Source organism: Bombus fervidus, chromosome 16 (genome assembly GCF_041682495.2).
Source record: "Bombus fervidus isolate BK054 chromosome 16, iyBomFerv1, whole genome shotgun sequence".
Classification (NCBI taxonomy): domain Eukaryota; kingdom Metazoa; phylum Arthropoda; class Insecta; order Hymenoptera; family Apidae; genus Bombus; species Bombus fervidus.
In genome coordinates, this window is record NC_091532.1 from 3,724,483 (window position 1) to 3,744,359 (window position 19,877).

The 19,877-nt window shown below is 40.7% G+C and overlaps 2 protein-coding genes across 2 annotated transcripts in view; both read left to right on the forward strand.

Moving 5' to 3' along the window:
* LOC139995838 (chromobox protein homolog 5) overlaps positions 1-19,877 on the forward strand; it is a 193,930-nt gene that overhangs the window by 48,280 nt on the left and 125,773 nt on the right. The gene's annotated exons all lie outside the window — the stretch shown is intronic.
* Positions 460-2,892, forward strand: LOC139995839 (uncharacterized). The gene is made up of 3 exons (XM_072019702.1): positions 460-1,719; positions 1,856-2,068; positions 2,354-2,892. The coding sequence occupies exons 1-3, from the start codon at positions 1,570-1,572 to the stop codon at positions 2,813-2,815; spliced, it is 825 nt and encodes a 274-aa protein (XP_071875803.1). The 5' UTR covers positions 460-1,569; the 3' UTR covers positions 2,816-2,892.

Consider the following 19,877-nt stretch of genomic DNA (forward strand, 5'->3'; position numbering starts at 1 on the left):
TTATCCGAAAGACGACGCGAACCGCTTGGTCGTGGTCGCGAAACGGCAGACGAAACGAAACGTACCGATGGTTTGGGCAGCTCCGGAGGTGAATTGTCCGGCGCAAGCGGTCGCGAAGTAACTCGTTCGAGCCATTAAAGAACGTAGCAACGCGGTGCCGATGCCATTATTCTGATGCTCGGGTTTTACACAGAGGATGTCGATCCATACGAGCCCGCCCACGTTCATTAGTTCGTGCGTCCGAGCCTTGGCAGTGACGTAGCCTTTCAACGTCATTACCTGACGCAACGTCTCTCCTAGCTACAAACGGAAAACTATTTATCGCTACGTTTTCTACGAAAACAAAAACATGGTAAATCTAACAGTTAAATGTTAAATCGGTAAATTGGTTAAATCGCTGTTTAAACCGAGATCGAACCCATCGATCCTTTGGTAAGCTCGAACGACGATATTCGTAGGTTTGCTGAAACGCGATGTTAATTACGGTTAATCGTTTTTCGACTATTTCTATGCTTACTAAGACATGTTTCACGATGCTGTATAGTTCCTTCTTAATGTACCATTGAGATTTTTCGAACATCGAGGCGACGAGTACACCTACGAGATCGTTGGTTCCCTCTTTAACTGCACAGAAGCTAATCATACTTTCCATTTGCTTGAACACCTCGTTCATGAACATTTTCATGGAGACGGCGTCGTCGGACAAACCGACGGCCTTACACAGCGGTTCCGTTCGACAGAAATAGCTCTGAAACACGCGTAATTCTAATCTGATTCGGTCTAATCCGAGGCATTCGCCATATTCATGCAGTTTCATTGAAATATCGGTGTTTCAAGGTGCACAGGGGAAAAGGAAATTATTTCCATTTAAAAGAACGAGCGTATGACGCGTAGGATAATTGCGGCGATCGAGTAGAGATTTGCTTCGAAATTTACGGATATGTTTTAAGCGTAATAAACTGTACTTGCGGCGGCGATGTACTAGTACAAAGTTGAGCGCTTGCATGAATCTGTTTAACCGAAGGTCAACGATCCGATAGCCCGCCGATAGTCTCTGCCACACCATAGACGCGTCCGCTGTGTACAGATCGTCCTTCTCTTGCAACTTTCTGATCGCCAGGATACGAAGATTCAGCGAAAAGAAATCGCTTTCCTTGATCGAGCTCCGCCTGTGAGACTCGATCGAATCGTCTTTCGTACTTTGTCTTTTGGCAAGCATATTACGACAAACCGAAAGAAACTATCCGGAGGAAGCTTTAACGCGCTTGATATTTCGTATATTTCTCGGTTCCTCTGATATCTCTGATAAACGAATTTCAATTGGAAATTTTCAACCGTTTCACACGCACGAATTTCGCCTAACGCTGCTTTCAAACTTCCCGACGATTCTCAACTTTGAAGTTGTTCTCTTATCGAAGCCTCGGCTCGACGTGTTCGTTCGTAGACACATTCGGAATTTCTCTATTAACGCGTTATACGATTTTTCTTTCTTTTTTCTACAAAATGCGAGTTTAAGCGAACCGTAGGACTCGTCGTATACCGAATCTGCGTGATATCCTATGGAAACCTATGGAAATGGACGTGATCGAGGAAAAAGACGAATTCGCGTTGGGAGTGGAGACTCGGATGAAAGCTCCTCTCGAATGGCATTCGTCGGCCGAATGTAGAATATTGGACTTGAGGGAGTCGCAGTACGACGAAGCTTTGCGTCTGATCAAAGTTTAGCTACGAAACGAAATCATGCGGCGTACGACGCCGTGCAGACTTGTCGCGCAACCTTTTTTACCACCTTCGTATCCGGTTAGTAATGTAAGTGTCTAGTCCGAGAGGTTGTAGCGTCGTCTGATTTCCACAGCGCCACTTCTTTCGCGACGAGCCTATGTGCAAGTCGTCCTCGTTGCTCCGAGATGAAACGTCGGTGAACGGTTACCTGGAGCTCGTAAGAACGTGGATGAAGGACACGACAAGCCTGATCGCTACCAGTATGAAATCTGGTCGTGTGGTTGGAGCGGTTGTCGCGCGAATTAACAGCGACCCTGAGAAAACCGACACTTACCATCGTGTGCAGGTACGATCGCGATTCGCGTCGCGAAAGGCGGACGCGTTGGCGATAGCCTTCCAGCCAAGCTTCGACAGGGCAAAAACCTCGAGAACGAATCCTCTTACTTAACGCGTTTTTAACGAGTGCCACGCCGCGATTAACGAGCGGAGATTGTCGCGATGAAACGCAACGCGTAGCTGAGCAAATTGTTGAAAAGACGAAAGAAATTTCGCAAAACTCGCAGATTTTCATACATTCGAAAAAGAAATTTTAGTGTAGGAATTCTAACGCGGATGCGTTTCCATCGAGTAGATCCTGCAAGGAGAGAGTCTGCGCAAGATCATGCATCTGCTGAATACGTTGATCAAGCAAACGAACGCGCACGAAACGTTCGGACAGCAGGAGTATTACTGCGTATACGTTCTCTGTGTACATCCGTCTTATCGAGAGAAAGGCGTGGAGATCGCGTTGCTGAACGCTTGCGTGCAAGTTGCGGTGTCTTTGAGAATACGAGCGATCGGTGGCCTTTTCACGTGCGGTGCGAGTCAAGCATGGGCGCGCAGCGTGGGCTTCGAACTTCTTTCCGAGATCCGTTACAGTTTATGGATTCTCAACGATCGAATCGTTTTCGGCGATCCAGGAAGGGGAAATTACTCGGCCGCTATGATGGGCAGGTTGATAACGCCGCAAGAAGAATCGGAGGATTCGAAGGAAGATAACGTATCGTCCGTCGATACTACGTCGAAACAAAGAAACACGCTTGGCTACAAGTAGAATTATTATCGTACTTGCAGAAGAAAAATTCCAACGTAAAAGTAGACGCATGTACGTATAAACGATTAAGAATAGACGTTTATTTGAAAAAAAAAAAAAAAAAACGTTGTTTCAATGAGAAAATGTAAAAGAAATTATTTCGTTCGTATTTCGCACCCATGTTTTGTTTCTAATTTTCTGGTCAAATTTAGTTTCCACTTCGACCATCGTCTATGGGGAAGAGCGAGTAATTCCAACATAGAAATTCTTTAACGATTCCAATCGAAAACTCTAATAGATACACCTTGGTATGTTACCAACGAAGCATTACATGGCGACCTCGAGATACCAACAGTCAAAAAAGAAATATCCAAATTCTGTAACAGATATAACATAAGAGTTAACAACCACGAAAACCCACTAGTTATTCAATTTCTTAACACGTCGGATCAGATCCGCAGGTTAGAAGGACATTAGCCGGGACGCCTCCCTAGACAACAACAATGGCAGGGAGATAGACGACGAGGTTGCACCCAGGTAGTAATTCGCAAGAGATACCGGGTGCACTCCTGAACGTCGGGACGACCACCGTGGGGTTTTAGTCGGTAAGAGTCCGACACTACTCGGTCGTTGTTACGCAGCGCCGAGTGTCCATGAGGATTTCCCCACGTAAAAAAAAAAAAAAAAAAAAAAGGTTAGAAGGACATTACCCTTTAGATTTAAGCAATAGATTCAATTAGAATCAAAAACACTTATTAAACACGACATAGTACCACGCCAGAAAAATTTACTTATAATTCTCAATGAGAATTGATCGTAAAACTCATCCAAATGAAAGAAAAAAGAAAATTTCGACGATCACCAATGTAACCTCGTGAACTAAGAGGCAGCGTTCGGTTATTGACCAAATACGGGATTTACGTCCTCGAAATAGGAAACCTACATTACCAACACCCAATGTCCATTTTCATTAAACGACTATGAACGACGATTCTGAGATGGCGCTACCAGCGAACCCAGCTGCACCGACACCATTTTCCGGGAATTTCCCGGGAGTGCCTTTTGGACACCCTTTCTCCCTTTATCCCCTCCCTTGCGTTAGTTTCGAATTCAGTATGCGAGGGATCGAGAGTTCACCCCACGTGAAGGGTAGCTTTGTGGAATGGAGTTTCACCCTATAGGATGGGGAAACCATAATGCCGCCCAGGCAAAGCCGCGCCATTTTGTAAATCAAAGGACCAAAGGGACACGAAGAAAATTCTCGGCTTTCCAGAACATTTTCCACGATATCTTTCCTAACGTTCGATTAATTCTATTCGTTATCGAAATTTGCGAGAACAGCGAAACTGCGTTCAACGCCGATTCCAAGTCCAAACTACGATCGTCGCGCCTGTGTCACCAGTCGTTTTCTACGTTTACAAATCATCGTTACAAATCGTAATATTTCGTTTAACGATGCACCATCTTGTTTAGCAGAATCTTCGACCGAAGCGTACGATAAAACTTTCGTAAATAAATTTCGATCGGTCAGAAAGAAATTCAAAGCTTCATCGTCGTCTTCTCTCGTTTTTCGCGCTCCACGTTTATATTATTTTTCAACTTTTCACGCGTAACTTTGCGATTGTGTCTGTTCGAATTTCGATTCAACCATCGACGCATTCGACGTCTTCCGGGTCTTCTATGAAACGAAATACCAGTGGATACAAAATTTGTGGTATTTTAGAAAAATATGCGTTTAATTGTTACAGATCGTCGTCCTAGTCTGTTTCTAGTATTATAGAAAAAAAAAATTGCGGTTTTTTAAAGGAATTACGAATAGAAAAGGAAAGAATATGGTTTGTAACGAAATCACGAAATAAACGATCCGGTTTCTGACGAAATATTTATCTTCCTATTTTCAGACACGCTTATCTAACTATTCTTCGCTATTATACGAATATTTTGTAGCAGGTCGCTTACGTAATACGAAGATTCGATTTACTATTATCACCCACTTTTACAGTGTTTTCTTATCGGTAACGTTATAATCTTGCTTTATCTCGAACGAAATTGTAACTGGATCTATCGAGCAAAATTTTCGATGAATCTTTTCTTCGTTCCAGACTAGTCGTGGAAAATTTATAATACAAGTACGATAATATAACACGATAAGCGAGTTTAACGCGTAACATCGTAAATATAATACGGTTAGAAACCTAAAGGACAATTTACAAAAATAAGATCGACAAATAGCTGCTAGAAGTAAACCTTATATAATTAAAATTGTATATCGTCGTACGAAAAATTGCATTAATCGAAAAAAAATTGCATCGGTTTTTTCGTCCGTATACGACGTAAAATTAAATACGCGCCATGAAACCTGCTATATATCGGTATATTTGTCGAGTATTCGTGCGAAACGTGCAATTGCAAATTTCGTTATTCGTATTTTCTCGTCCCATTCAGTGGCGCCATCTGCAGTTCGCGAAGTTCGCGAATCGCGCTTTCCTTACCGCCATTTTCTTTTGCCACGCGATTAATCTCTTTTGAATTTTTCCCACTAAATTACCTGCAAATATCGCGGAATGTTTTTCCCACCAGACGGCGCGCCTGTCGGATATCCGATTTAATTTTTTCTCATGAATTTAATCGTGAGAAAATTTATGGCGTTTGCGCTATCGTAGAAAAACAATCACGCGAGAACAAAGATGAAACGAACGACGTACGAACAATTGTCGGGCGTTCTACTCGATTTAGTAAAACATTCCAAAGAGAGTGTGACACTTGGGCCGGAGGAAAAAACATGATTCCGATCCACAACGAAGGTTAACTAAGGGTTCGTAGTGTTCGGTTATTAAGACTCGTTTAAGTAACATTCTAACGATTGTTCGCTGAAAATTCTTTAGGTCGCATGGTCCGCGCGATCATCGTAAAGGCAAAGATTCCGTGTAGTAAAATCTTTGAAAAAATGTATACCGTTTATTTATTAATCCGTTGCAGATGGTCCGAAATACAAAATTTCATCGTTGCTGTACGGTGCTCGAAATTTCAATAAAGTCGCTATAAACGTTCGAAGAGTATTTGTAGGATACGCTGTAAGTAGAAAAATAAAAAAAACGTCGGTTTTTTTATTGGTAAATGTATTATTGTACATAATGTTGCGGTATAATATTAAAATGACACTTCCCTTTATAAATAGTTATTAACAATTGCAGAAAATGGTAACATCGCCTCTTTAGAAAAAAATTAGTTAATTATTTCTCGGCTTGTATCTATGTCGTCTGTCTAAACGAACGAAGGATGGAGTTTTCTTCGTAACGGGAGAAGCGGCACAGGATTTTCTATAGACGCGTTTTACTTTTTCACGAGTTTCGACCATACTGATGCACGAGGTTCCTTTTCCTCCTGAAAAGCTTGTTTCTTTGCACTTACAGGCTTTTCTGCAGGCATTTCTCTATTTTTGGTAAGATCTTACAGTTGAACCTATATATATTATTTTGGAAAAACTAGAAGAGAAACGTATGTGTAAAAATGGTGTTGACATCGTTAACAGAGGAGTCGAAGATAATAATTTTATTTATCAACGCGAAAACGCTTCGGTTCACACGTCCAGACACGAAAAACTGTGGTTGCGCCAAAATAATTGCAATGTTTTAACATGGCCAGCTTGTTTGCCAGATTCGAATTCCATGGAAAATGAATGAAAAAGTTTACGTCGTTTGTGGGCAATAAAATTAAATTAGCGAACTATCGAACGCGGTAAACGAAGCGTGGACGTCTATTGATAAGAAAACTTGACAAAAAATTTGTTGCAAAATTTAATTTTGTCAATGGCAAGTGGTTTTTCTCGCGTAAATCGAAAAAAATGCCAGCTACTCGAGCTATCGATATGGAAACAGCGAAGAAATTGTCGTTCATTTCCATTTTATTCGGCTTTATTTCAGATTTTACAAAAAAAATTGTCACTGGAACGGAGCAATCGTAAGATTTTATCAAAAGATATCGAGGGCTTCGTGGAAATTTCGCGGACTGTACGCGCGATACGATAGAAAGTTCCTAATAATTGAAAATTGTCGTACGACAACGAAGCGTTCGCTTTCGTGCACGATACGATCTACGAGAAACTGAGAAACTGTCTGTAATTCTTTGCTTCTTTAAAAAAAAAAAAATATCGCTACTTTCCTGTTAAAGTAATACTATTGAATTGGCATTTTGTCGTTAACCACCTAATGACAAAATCACTTAGTTGCCAACCCAATATGTAACGTTTTATTAAATACAAAATTTATATAGAGCAGAACGACTATTTTATATGTAACATAATAACTTGGAGTATTAACGAACAGCGTTCTATTCTCTCGTACGTCTCAAACAGAAATGAATTTGATTTATTGCACATTCGTTCATTCAACACATAGGCGATGCGCTTGGTCTCATGGCGTTTTCCTTTTGTCTTCCCCTCTTTTATTCCTCGCTCGTACAATACAGACGTGTACACATCTATTTTCTAACATTTTCAAATAGATAGGTATCGAATTTCCGATATTCAATTCCAATGAAACACGTTAGGCGTAAAAAAACATTCCTCTAGCTTTCGTCCATTTGCACTTTCGATGGCAATTTACAGGAAGAAGCTACAAGAAGAGACGAGAAACGTTAAAAGAATGTTACATCAAACGAACACGCACTTCCTCCTTTTCCACTGTGTACGTTCTCATCAGATTTCACGTCGCGTAATTTCCTTCTTCTCTCCTTTTCGCAGGTGAAAACTGTCAGGCTCGCTTCTATCGGTAGAAGGGTCGTTCTTTCGCTTTTAAGTCTAACCCACAACGTCTACGTTTTCGTCCTTACTCTCGGATCGGTCTTTCTTTAGCGCTTTGACGAAGCAAACGCGTAAAAATTGGTCCGAACCTATAGAGGTAACTCGAGGCGTTGCCACTGGCAACCGATTGTACAAGACACATAAGAAAATCGTAGAAGACCCTCTTGATCCCTTTTCGGCGAAACTTTGCTGGAATTTTTGCCGATCGTATCACTTATTTTTCGACAAGCTCGTTGAGAGAAATCGTTGAAGAAAAAACAACGTATCGAACCTTGGTTCGCCGAACGTCGTTCGTAAATCGTTCTCGTAATTTCATTGCGAGAGTCGTCAAGGTTCCGAATAATTACACGATGTTTTTTGACGACAGCAGTTCGAATGAAAAAATTCTCTGGGCGTAGAATTTCACGTGAAATATCGACGAAAGAGCATCTGCCGCGTGAAACTGCGTAATTTTTCTTTCCAGGTGGGACACACTTTTCTTTAACGCGATAAATTTTCCAAAACAAATGGAAAGTAAGTTATAACGATATCGTAACAAGTACCGTCTGAATGCAATTTATTTCACTTGTTAAATATTTGTGTAATACCGCGCAAGAATGTTCGCAGTTGCAGAGCCTTTTGCGATTAAACGTTACGTTTCCTTCTCGTTAAGAAGAAATTATGCGACTTGTAAATGTAAAAATGCTGCCTGAAATGTTGTTTCGATTCTATCGAAGATGATAAACCGAAACATCGTAAGAACGTTAGTATCACTGATATTACGGTTTTCTACAGATTATATAGATTCTATAGATTATAGATGCAAATACGATCCTCGCTTGTATTTCGCTGGCGGTCATTACAATGGAAACGCGATGTAGATAATATTAGATATCGGATCTGTACTTATTTTTTCTTCGTAAAATGATAACGTGTTACCGTGTCAGAAGACGTTTCATAGAAATATGCAAATTTCGTAAAAAATATACGGAATACGAGTGGAAAAGTTTTCTGCTAAAAGTAGACGAAGAAGGTCACGAACTGCAATGGAAATAAAATCCATTGTTCGAGGCCGCTTTTGAGAGACATGAGCCACGATTTCCGGGAGCGAAAAGGAGGGGGGGCCAACGACCCTTCGCATTGGGTCGAGAAAATATAAGCGAGGTCGATATTGAGAACACGAGGAACGAGAAAAGAGGGGAACGAACCCCGAAAAGCCCTAATGCGTTCCATGAGTTTTCCAGGAGGCACGACGCCATGGAAATCAAGAACGTCGATACGTCCAAGTATTTTCACGTCATTTCTTACTACAAATTCCTATACGTTTAAAAGCGTGCGTACACCTCGCGTTTCTTCGAATTTTTAGTCGATTAAACGTTTCCTTCGAACGAAATCGCCTAATAATCTGTCTTAAATAAAATAACGTTACGGCGACCTGCGTGCAATAGCTAGAAAATCGTATCGATATATCATTTTCGAAGGACACGTGCGGTCGTAATTAATTATTATTTCGATGTTCTCACGGGACAGCATCGACCGAGCATCGTCGCTTTTCAATATTTTTTTTCTCACGGGACCACGTATACGGGGAAGTTGGACGAAACAAGCTTCTCTATTGGTACGGTGAAATAAATTTTCTCATCGATGGCGAATCAAAACTCCCTCGGAGCAGTGACCCAAATCCGAAAGGGGGTAACGACCCCGAGAGAGCCGGCAATCGCCCCCTGGTCGAATCCGTTTGTTCCCCGTTCCTTCTCTATTTCTCTCCTTTTTTTTTCTCTATTTTTTTCTTTTTTCTTTCTTTTTTTTTTGTTTTCGATTGCAAATGGCGACCGCTCTTTGAACGTCGATTGTCTCTCTCTCCCTCTCTCTCGCTCTCTCGCTCTGTGCGCGTCTATGCGCGCGGCCAGTGAAAACCGGGCCGCTGTCCTTGCGAAGCCGTGTACCAACCTCGACCGGTGAACGAAGCACGTGCAACCTTCTCTGTTCCATCCTCCGTCGTGCTTTTTACCTGCGATATGTCTGTCTAAGTGTGTATCCAGGGCCGTACGCTAATTATACGAAGGGACTGCAACGTCCTCCCTCTGCTTCCCTCAAAAATACACACGTGCGTGCTCGCGAGCCACGCGTTTCGAGAGTTGGCAGTGCGGATGCCTCTGTGCGTTACTTAACGGGAGGATAGCCGTCGAAATCGATTTTCCCTGCGTACACGTACGTATGCCTCTACCGAAATACAAAAATGATCACGAAAACTTCGTAGCTGAACGAACAGAATTTTCCAAGTTGCCCGACGCCGTGTCATACGCGTTGTCGCGTTTTTGATCGTTGAAGGATTTCGGGAAGATTCGTGGAAGATGGAAGGAAAAATTTGACTGGTGGTTCGCGTCTCGTGGAAAATCGAACGGGCATGCGTCGATACGCTCCTGGATGAAGCGGAAAGATGCGTGTATTGGAGCGTTTCCATCGTATGAATGGTGGTATACACGTGCAAGTACCTAATGCCTATGAAACGAGAGAAGATCTCGTTAGCCATTCAGCTTTGCTTCGCACGTCCATTCAACCCCTTTACCAATACGACGAGTAAAAAAATTCTTCGTCGCCTATGAAGGCTACTTCCGGGTGGAAACTAACATGTCGAACCATTTCGAGCGATGAATAACACTTAGGCCGTTTCTACGTACTGTCTGCTCGGTAAATCAAGCTAGGTAATAAATATCGAACGAAAGTACGATGTTTTATTTTTAGTTTCAAACGTCCCGCACTTCCAAGTAGAACCTTCCTATATTTTTCGACCTTTTTATTTCGTGCCGGAAGAGAAATTCGATTCGAAGTTTCAGAAACTATCGAACACGCTGTTCCGCTGTAACACGGTATTAAAAATAACTTAGATCCCATTTACTCTTAACCTGGCACGACGAAGCTCGGAAAAGCAACGAAACGCGCTAATATCTTTCGATACAACGAAATGCCAGTTTCAATTAAATCGATCTATGCTGCAAGATCGTCCAAACGACAAACAGATCGGAGATATGGTAGATTTACTTCAAAATTCCTTCCATCGTTGTATATGGCAAACGTAAAATTGTACGTTGTCAACGGTTTGATGTGGGTGAAGAGATGGAACTGTAGTTTTGTAGGTAGAAACGAACGTTTCAAGTACGGGAGATTTTCAAGTCAGATTTCCCGGCACAAAGCAAACTTTGGTCAAAAAATTCCTCGCTTGCCTGCCGAAGGTTTAAAAATTCTGTACCAGGCCAACGTATATCTACGACACCACCCTAGAGTGCTGTTAGGTCGACGCACAAGCGTCTATACACGCCCAATGAGCCCTGAACATGCCGGCTTCTAGGAATCCATAGGCGTAGGATTAGCTCGCCTAGCTGTGGTCTGCTGCTCTATAAGAATTATCGTGAAAAACTCTTGTTCAAGTAAATAATCCTTCTTCCTTCCATTTGCAAGTCGTCAAACTACTCGATAAGCAATCGTCGCGTTGCGAAATATCGTTGATCGATATCTGCTATTCGTTAGAAATTGGAATTTTCTCTTATTTCGTAAAGATTTGGAAGATAGAATCTTCCACGAAGTAAGTGGTCAAAGGCAAAATGGTAGAAAATTTTCAGCGGTGTAAAATTCGAGAAGAACACGAGCTTGTGCGTTTCTTCGGTCGAACGATAGATACGAATTACATTTTAACGTTAAAATTGTTTCGTGTATTTTATATTTATGTTAGATCGTTTTTCTTTGCACCCACATAACTCACATAAGAAACGATAGTTAGAAAACATCGTTTAAACATATATGTCGTTAGAGATAATATTTTTAAACGCGTTGCTTTTATAGAACATTGTCGTTTCTGCTATATTTTACTGCTAACGTGTGGAAGTTTTATGAAAAACGTTGAAAAAGTTTTCGTGACGCGAATCGACGCGATATCGACGACAAATTTCCTTCTCACGTTGAAAGCACAGAAAACGTATAAAGTGGTAATTTTATGAAACAAATCGTAAATACTAATTTCTACAAAGTTTTATCGACTATGATAATATTTGCATTTTTATCGTAGTCAACGGTATATCGGAATGCGTTAAAAGATTGCGCTAGAGAAATTAAAAGTGCTGGAATGCCGAATAAAACTTTACCGTTGAACGACTGATATCGTGAAACGTTTATTATTTTTCTCTACTTGTACAATATTCATCAAGCGGCAAAGACTTTAATAAATCCATAAATTAATACTAATACCAATTAATACAAATATTCTCCAATAAACACTAGTTCATCGGAGATCGTGTCTCGATTTACTGAAATTAAAGTTTTATAAAATTTTCCGCGTCTCGACTGTCAATAATAATTACTTCTAATTTTCTATCTCGTCTCAGCGGCAACGAGTAAAAACGAAAATAACGAAAGGACCGAGAGATCCTAGCTCTATTATATTTTTCCAATGAAAAATTACCGTCTGTTCCAAGTTGTTCCATCTTTCGTTAGGGAAAACAAACGTTCGCTAGATGTGTAAAAAAAAGAGTGGCCATATTTTCTGAGCGGTCTTACAAATTTCCATCGATCACGATTATCGAATCGATTATACAACCGATATAGAGAATTAAATAAAAAGCGTGGGAATCTGACGGCTAAGATAGTCTCGCGCAAAATGCTTGCGAGCAGGAGATGGTGAAAGCTGGCTGCGCAAGATGCGCGCTACCGGAAGCGGATTATCATTTTCCGCGTTGAATTTTCGTGGAGCAAAAAGAAAGGGGGAGAAATTGTTAGAGCGCTGAGGGGTCGGTGCGGCGGGGTGGGAAACACTTTTTTCCCCAGCGTTGCGAAGGGAAAGAAGGGAGAAAGGACACATAAATAAAAGCATCCCTCCAGCGGAGGCCTCGCGCCACAGGGTGGCCAAGAGGGTCACGTTTGCCGCGCTTTTTCGACACGGGCCACATCGCGAAATCTAATTGGTCAATCGGGAAACAGCCATCTTTTGAATGGGCGTAGCCGCTCGTTAATACAGGGTGACTCACCCCTGCCTGCAGGAAGGCCTATGCCTCCCGTCCACTAACCTTCTCCCTTAACTTTCCGCTTCCCTCCCTACGCCGCGACCCTACGTTTACCCTTTTCTTTCTCTCTGCACGATCTTCCTTCTCTTATCAACCCTCGTGCGTTTTCCTTCTCGCCCCTATTTACCTTCTCCTCCCTGTCACGTACTTTCTCTTTATCTTTCTCCTTCCATCCCGCTGACTCTCAGCTCCCGCCATCATTCCCCTTCGCGCTGTGTCCTTCTCCATTCGCAATCAGCTTTCCCCTCTATCTATCCGCTTCCGTCTACTAGGTATACCTTCGTCCCTTTCTATTTTTACGCCCGATATCTCGACGCCCCTTCGACGCTTTCCCAGTTCACCCTCCTGAAAGTTTTACGGTGCTAGCAGCCCTTACCGCGTCTAACCATCGACGCGACCCTGATCGGCCGCAAGGGCCTCCAAGGCAGATGATACCCGGAACAACTTTCCTTTTCCAGGTTTACGGCGTGCACGAGGACGAAAAGACGAGATACATCCCAGGCCATTTCCAGGACCGGCGTGTTCCTGATGCGGCCCCAGCCACGCATGCTCCAATGAGCCAGGCTGCTGCCTCCAGAAAGACAACTTTTACTTTCACCGTTATCCCAGCCTTTGTTTCTCCAGGATCTTAAGCCGCAGCAATTTATCTTCTTATTCTTATTCTTTCTTTCCTCCCATTAAAGAGGACAACTTCTTTTCTACAAGTTTGTCACTTAAACAATGGCAAATACGACCTAAGGAGCAACTAACGTCCTTTTTTCATCTATGTTTCACAGTATGGTTGGAATATCGAAGAAACGCTAATACGTAGTAGGCTATAGATCAAACGTACGATCGTTCCAAATAAATTATTCGAGAGGCGGAACTTCGATCGAAATTCTTTTTCACTTTCGCACTGGGACTGAACGAGAGAAATTTTTCTTTTCTATCTAGTATTTCTCTTAATCGCGATATGCACGATGCTGAATTTAATTTTAATAGGACCAGCTAGTTTAATACGACCACTAGATTCAAATAGAATCAAACAAACTATGAACATTTATTAATCATGTCATAATACCACGCCAGATAAATTTACTTAAAATTCTCTAAGAAGAATTGATTGTAAATTAAACGCAAATAAAAAAAAAAAAGAAAAAAATAGGACCAGCGAACGCAACGCAATGTCCAACATGTCATACATCTCTCGATACCGCATTTTCTGTTACGATGCTCGTGGAAAAACCCGTGGGATACGATAGTTTTCGAGCTCTTAGCTTCCGTTCAATTACGATTATTCCTATACATTTTCACACGGATATAGCGACTGACAAATATTTTTCCACGCTACGATCGTCCGATTTTTCCAATCAAAATTACGTTTCATCGTTAAAACTCTCGGTTTTGTAAAAACAAATTTCCGACTAACAACTTCTTTTTTTTTTTGAAAATGTACGATATTTCGTAACAAGAGGTAAACAGAATTGTGACGAGAGGAAGACGACGTTAGACAGAATGAAGAAACCTGAATTTCCTTTCGCGTATCTCTTCAATTTTGGTGGATATTCTCAAAAGTTCGTTACGTTCGGAGATCGGAAATCTTCTTTTGGTGTCGTAAGAAACGATATCTCGAAAATCGTGTGGTTCCCGGAAATATAGCCGGATACGTCGTCGAAAACGATTCAAAGTTTCGGCGTTGGTATGCAAGCGAATGGCGTATCAATGTCGGTTGCAGTTCTGGCTGCACCGTTGGTAAAATGCATTACCCCTCTGCCAGTTAACGCCGCATGTGGTATCCCACCATCGTGCAGTGTCTCTCCCACACGGCGTCAAATATGCGATGCACGATGCAAGACTCGGCGTACGGCATGCGTAAATGTGCATTGCCATTGCCCCACCATAAGCAGTTCCGCCAATAGACGTCTGCCATGGATCTGTAATGAAGTCGGTTGATCGGCAGAGCCTCACTTTCCACAACAATTATTTTAACGATAAATATTAAGTAAATGGATGACAGTTATAGCAAGAGCTCCTCGTAATATCAATGACACAAGCCTGCATCGACTTTATGAAATGATTACAGAAAAATATACGTTGCATATTATCGCTGGCGTATAGATGCACAAATAATGCGTACGGTGATGTACAAAAGATGATTTCTAAGATAAGAAGCGTAGACTGACGCCATAATTTTGCGTGTTTGATAAGAGCGACGAATGAAACGCAGTACTTTATGCAGCGTAGGATAGACGACCGTTATCAAAATGGAAGAAATTTCTAGTACGAAAGCTACCTTGATTTTTTCATTTTTAGTACAAAATTCGTTTGCTTTAAAACTTCCTTTTATCCGCCGCTGTATCTATAGATAGGTATACGATGTTTGTAAGGAATGCCGAAAGCCATCGAAAGTTTATGAGTGATAAAAAATAATAAAAAAAAATGTGTAACGCGCTATATATTCTACGCGAATTGTTTTTCAAGATATTTACAGCAGCTCCGTTTAAAATACTTTAATCTAATATCCTATTGTTTCCTTTTAAGATCTATTAAAAATATTTCGGAGAAAATTCGTATCGCGATTGGAACTGTAATTTTTATTTAGAAAGTTCGAGCATAGGAAAAGAAATTTTATCGCATAGTACTCACCTAATTAGATTGTTCGTAACAATTTCTATGGATTAATTACGATTGGTTAATAAAACATAGATAAATTTATTATCTAAACGTTCCTACATTTATTCTCGTTTAAAATAGTTCTACGAGAAACAAAAGATGCGCTTAGGAGACTCTAAAATACATGTAGATAATTCAAGAATGACTTATTTTAATTCTACCGATACTGGTAGAATTTTACAGAAAACGATGGTCTATCAATTTTCTACAGAGTAGAGATAGGCTGCAACGATTTTCCTCCAAACTTTTCCCGATCCTTTATCGAAAATTTGTATGGCAAATTCGAACAAGTAAACAGATCCAGCTGGAAAATACCATTTCCAGCCGCATTCGAAAATACCGTACGAATGTCTTATGGCGGTTGGAAGCTGCAGTTCTCCAGCCTGCAAAGTGCATTACCCCCCACCTGCGTGCATTACCCCTCCACCGATTTTCCCCCTCCAGAAGAGGCCACCGCCATGCAGAGGAAGTTCGTTGTTGGCTTCCCTCGTCGCCACGAGTTGCATTGAATAAAGCGATGCAACGATGCACACTGTGAATTCGAGGACAATAGGGGGGATGCAACTACAAGCCGCCTGTCCCCTCTTCGTCTAACCATTTCCGAATGAAAATTCAAAAGGAAACACGGTAGAGGGGTTACATCTGTGGCCGCACCTCCTATTTCCGAGAATCTTTTTCACCGAGCCAGATGCTATAACTGTATCTACAACTATCTATGGATGCGATAGATTTTATCCGCAAAAGTTGACCTTTTTATCAGCGACGAAAAAATAGAGGAGTAACTTTTGGATAATAAAAGTCTATACTAGGTATGTGGAACATATTAGATCGTCCCAAAGGTTTCTTTCGGTCGATGGGGAAATAATAAACGCGCAACTTTTGGTTTGTTTTGTGTTATTTTAGCGAATTACGTAGGATCCATTTTGTTCCATTGGGATAAGATCGATTGATAAACATAAAAGAAAAAATGTTGCGCACCTATTATTTCCTTATGGAAGGGAAGAAACTTTTGGAAGAACTTGACAGACATTGCTAAAAGCTTCTCGAGTATTAAAGCGAGTAATATCAGTCTGTTCTTTACGATGGCCGGTCGATTCGATGGCGTAGCTTCGATAGTGGAAAATAAGAAATTCCGTACAACACTATATACCGTTTCCTATCGTAGATTTCCGTTCCTTCTAGTCGTATTTAAGCTACAAGTCGTGTTAGAATATCAGTAACCTCGGAAATTGAGTTTTTATAATTTAGACAGAACGCAAGACAAATAAGAGGAAAGGTATAACTTTGATAGCAATTTTGCCGCGCTGTATTTACAATATAATTTATTCGTCCCAAGGATAAACACGAAATCTATTAGGCACGAGACAAGAAGAAGAAACATTAGAGAAAGAGCCACGATACGTATAACGATGCAAACCGCATTGCTTCTTAACGAGAAACGTTAAATATTCGTAGGAAAGAATCGTATGCAACGTTAAATGGAAGATTGCGTTAACAGGGCAATGCACATTAAAGGTAACATTGTCGAGAAAATCGTGTTGTTGGTAGATTTCACTGTAAAATATTAAATCTTTCTCCAGTGTATCCTAAATATTTGAATATTCCTATTCGTTAGAACCAAATAAAACGAATATTTGATAAGTTAACGTAGCCTGGCTTGGATAATACGTTATTTATTCGATGTTCCACGTGAAAATTTCATTGTCCTAAATGCATAGTAACGAAAAGAGATCAACGTATCTGTACAAAGTTCGCGAGTTCGCGAATTTTCAGCCGCCATTTATACGCTGGGCCCTTTTGCCAACGTTGGTGCTCGAACCTGCCCCTTCAGCTACCATATGTGCATGTACGCGTCTACCTACATATAGGTACGCGTGTACATGAGCAACATGGTTGGATCCGTGTGTTTATAGTGCACGCCATTTTTATTTCCTCAAATAATTACCTACTCTCGATCGACTCTTAATACTTGTTACGTATACGTTAAGGGATACTCAGATTCCCGATATTATTGTTGTGTATATTTCTAATTATATATACACACATATATATAAATAATTTCTACCGTAACATCGAACAAATCATTTTACGTGCGGACGTAACGTTATTAAATGTCAGGAATATGTAAAAGAAAATTATAGAAGATTAGAGATGCGGTTGGGAACGTTACATTATCCTTTGTCGCTGTGTCGTTCTATTCAAGCAAAAACATGCTGGGAAAGGAGTAACATGGTTCGGTGACCGTTAGAATCCTAATTCCGGCACATCAAACGATTGTCCTATTTTAACGTAGCGTAACCGCAAGAGACATCGTTGCTATACTTTCCTATTCTCCATCTGCTGGAATAACTGCATGCTAATCTTAGGGACAGGTAACCGTCCAAGACAATAACGCTACGCTGCAGTTAAATTCACGAAGGGGTTATATCATGGCAATAAACACTTTCGGTTCTCGGGCATAAACGACACAGCGAAAAAACGCGATGCATCTAAAAGCAAAAGTCCCTTTGCCCATGACTCGTAGTCAGCAAAAGAGGAAAACTTTTTACTTAACATTTCACCCGTTACGATACACTTTTATACGATATTTCTTTAATTAACAATTTTAGCAACCCAACGTTAACGCGATATACGTTCCACGACAACAACTGTCGCCAATTGATAATTTATTTTTGAAAATTTAAAATTCATATACAATCCACGTGGAAGAAAATTTGAATTTCTTCGGCAACTTACCCTTGGAATATCTTCGTGTCGGATAGACCAATGGCGACGATTCTTGAATACGAGTATTATGAGAAAGGACGAACCGTAAGAAGAACCGAAAGAGTTATGTCAAAGATAAAAAAGAGATTTGCGTGAAAAAAAAAAGCTACTCATAGCAACCCTTGGATATTGTCATCACGGGATCCATCCGTGAGATCAGTTCTTTTTGTGGAACGTCATCTTTTTCCCTACGATTTCACGCCGGGATAATGGATTCCTCGATCCTTTGGATACGCTCGTTACAACGGCATTTCGAAACAGCTGCAGCTGCCAGGCTAGAGACCGTGATAACTAGAAAATCTTGCCTGCGACTAGCCCGGGGAAATCAGTAAAAAAACAAAAATCTACGAGAGGAGGAAGGAGAAGGACTCGAAAACGGAAATACGCCCTTTTAGCATTTCTCAGCTAACAGATTTTCTTTGCCGTTGATTAGACCGTAGAAAGTCAGGCAAGAATATTTTTCTTTTTTTTTTAATTAGTAGATTATTTACAATCAATTCTCATACAGAATAAGGCAGGAATATGACGACATAGAAGAGAAATAACGAAACGAAATTACGTTTCTATCGAGATGCATATTATATTGAAAAATTTTTTCTTCTTTTTTTATTTGGAAGAATTTTACAATCAATTCTCATTGAGAATTATAAGCAGATTATTCTGGCGTGGTACTATAACGTGAATAATAAATGTTTATCGTATGTTTGATTCTAGCTGAATCTAATGTTTAAATCTACTATCGAAAAATGAAATCACAGTGAATTGATTTGTCCCTGAGAAGATTAGAAGTAAAGAGGAGATATCATTATTATTGTTGTTGTTGTTATCATTAGCTAGATATAGTATTAGGAGATACTATAATAAAAAGACAAAAGCGAACATACAAGCAAACGAATGAAAGATGATTTCAAACGATCGAGATAAAAATTCTTTGTCTGAAACATTTGAAATATGAAATTTCTGTATACAGAAATCGAAGAATACAAAATTTCCATGTAACAATTTAAAAATTTAGCCTATTTATAAAATCTGAATATTTGGAATTTCGACATTCAAATTTATAATCTACAACTGTCCGAGGTTATTCGTCTCGATCCTATGTTCTCTCTGTAGAATATCGATCGAACAGATTATTTATCTGTGGAAACTCGCGACTTAGAAGTCTTCAACCTTCTATTCAATTTTACTTTTCCAATTCCAACAGGCAAAACGTCCGAAAAAGTCCGTACAGTCCGAAAAAGAAAAAAGAAAAGAAAAAGGAAAGAAAAAGGCAAAAAGATAGCCAGCCAGCATTGTTCCCGTAACTATGACTAATTTTTACAACGAATTTTAGCGTGTCGAGTGGAGCCGAGTCGAGCCTTTCCTATTTCTCTACCTTCGTATAAATCTTACTCCGCGTAATACTTATTTGCCGCTTATTCAAGCGGTAATTCCCTGTTTGCCGTACTCGGCACGAATTTTTCGAAAATTTGATTCGGTGAAAAGATAAATCGAGAAAGAAGACACTAGATTTTAGCCACGAAACCCATATAATGACCATGTACAGCTCGTATTTCATCCGATTATTCGTACGTGCAGGGCGATTTATCGCTCGGAGAATAGTTTTCTAGGCCAACAAGCTAGAGTCGCTAGAGAAATAAGAAGGGGCACGAGGATCGTTTCGAAAATGGGGAAGGGAAAGGAGAGGGAAACGGGGGGAGGCCATCCGGGGCAATGCCAGCTGCGCTACCGTAACATAACGAGGCCTAAACGCGGGCGCCTTCTACCAATAGGAACCAACTGTTCATTAGGCTGTTGGTACAGGCTGCTCCAAATTATCTACGAGAAGAAC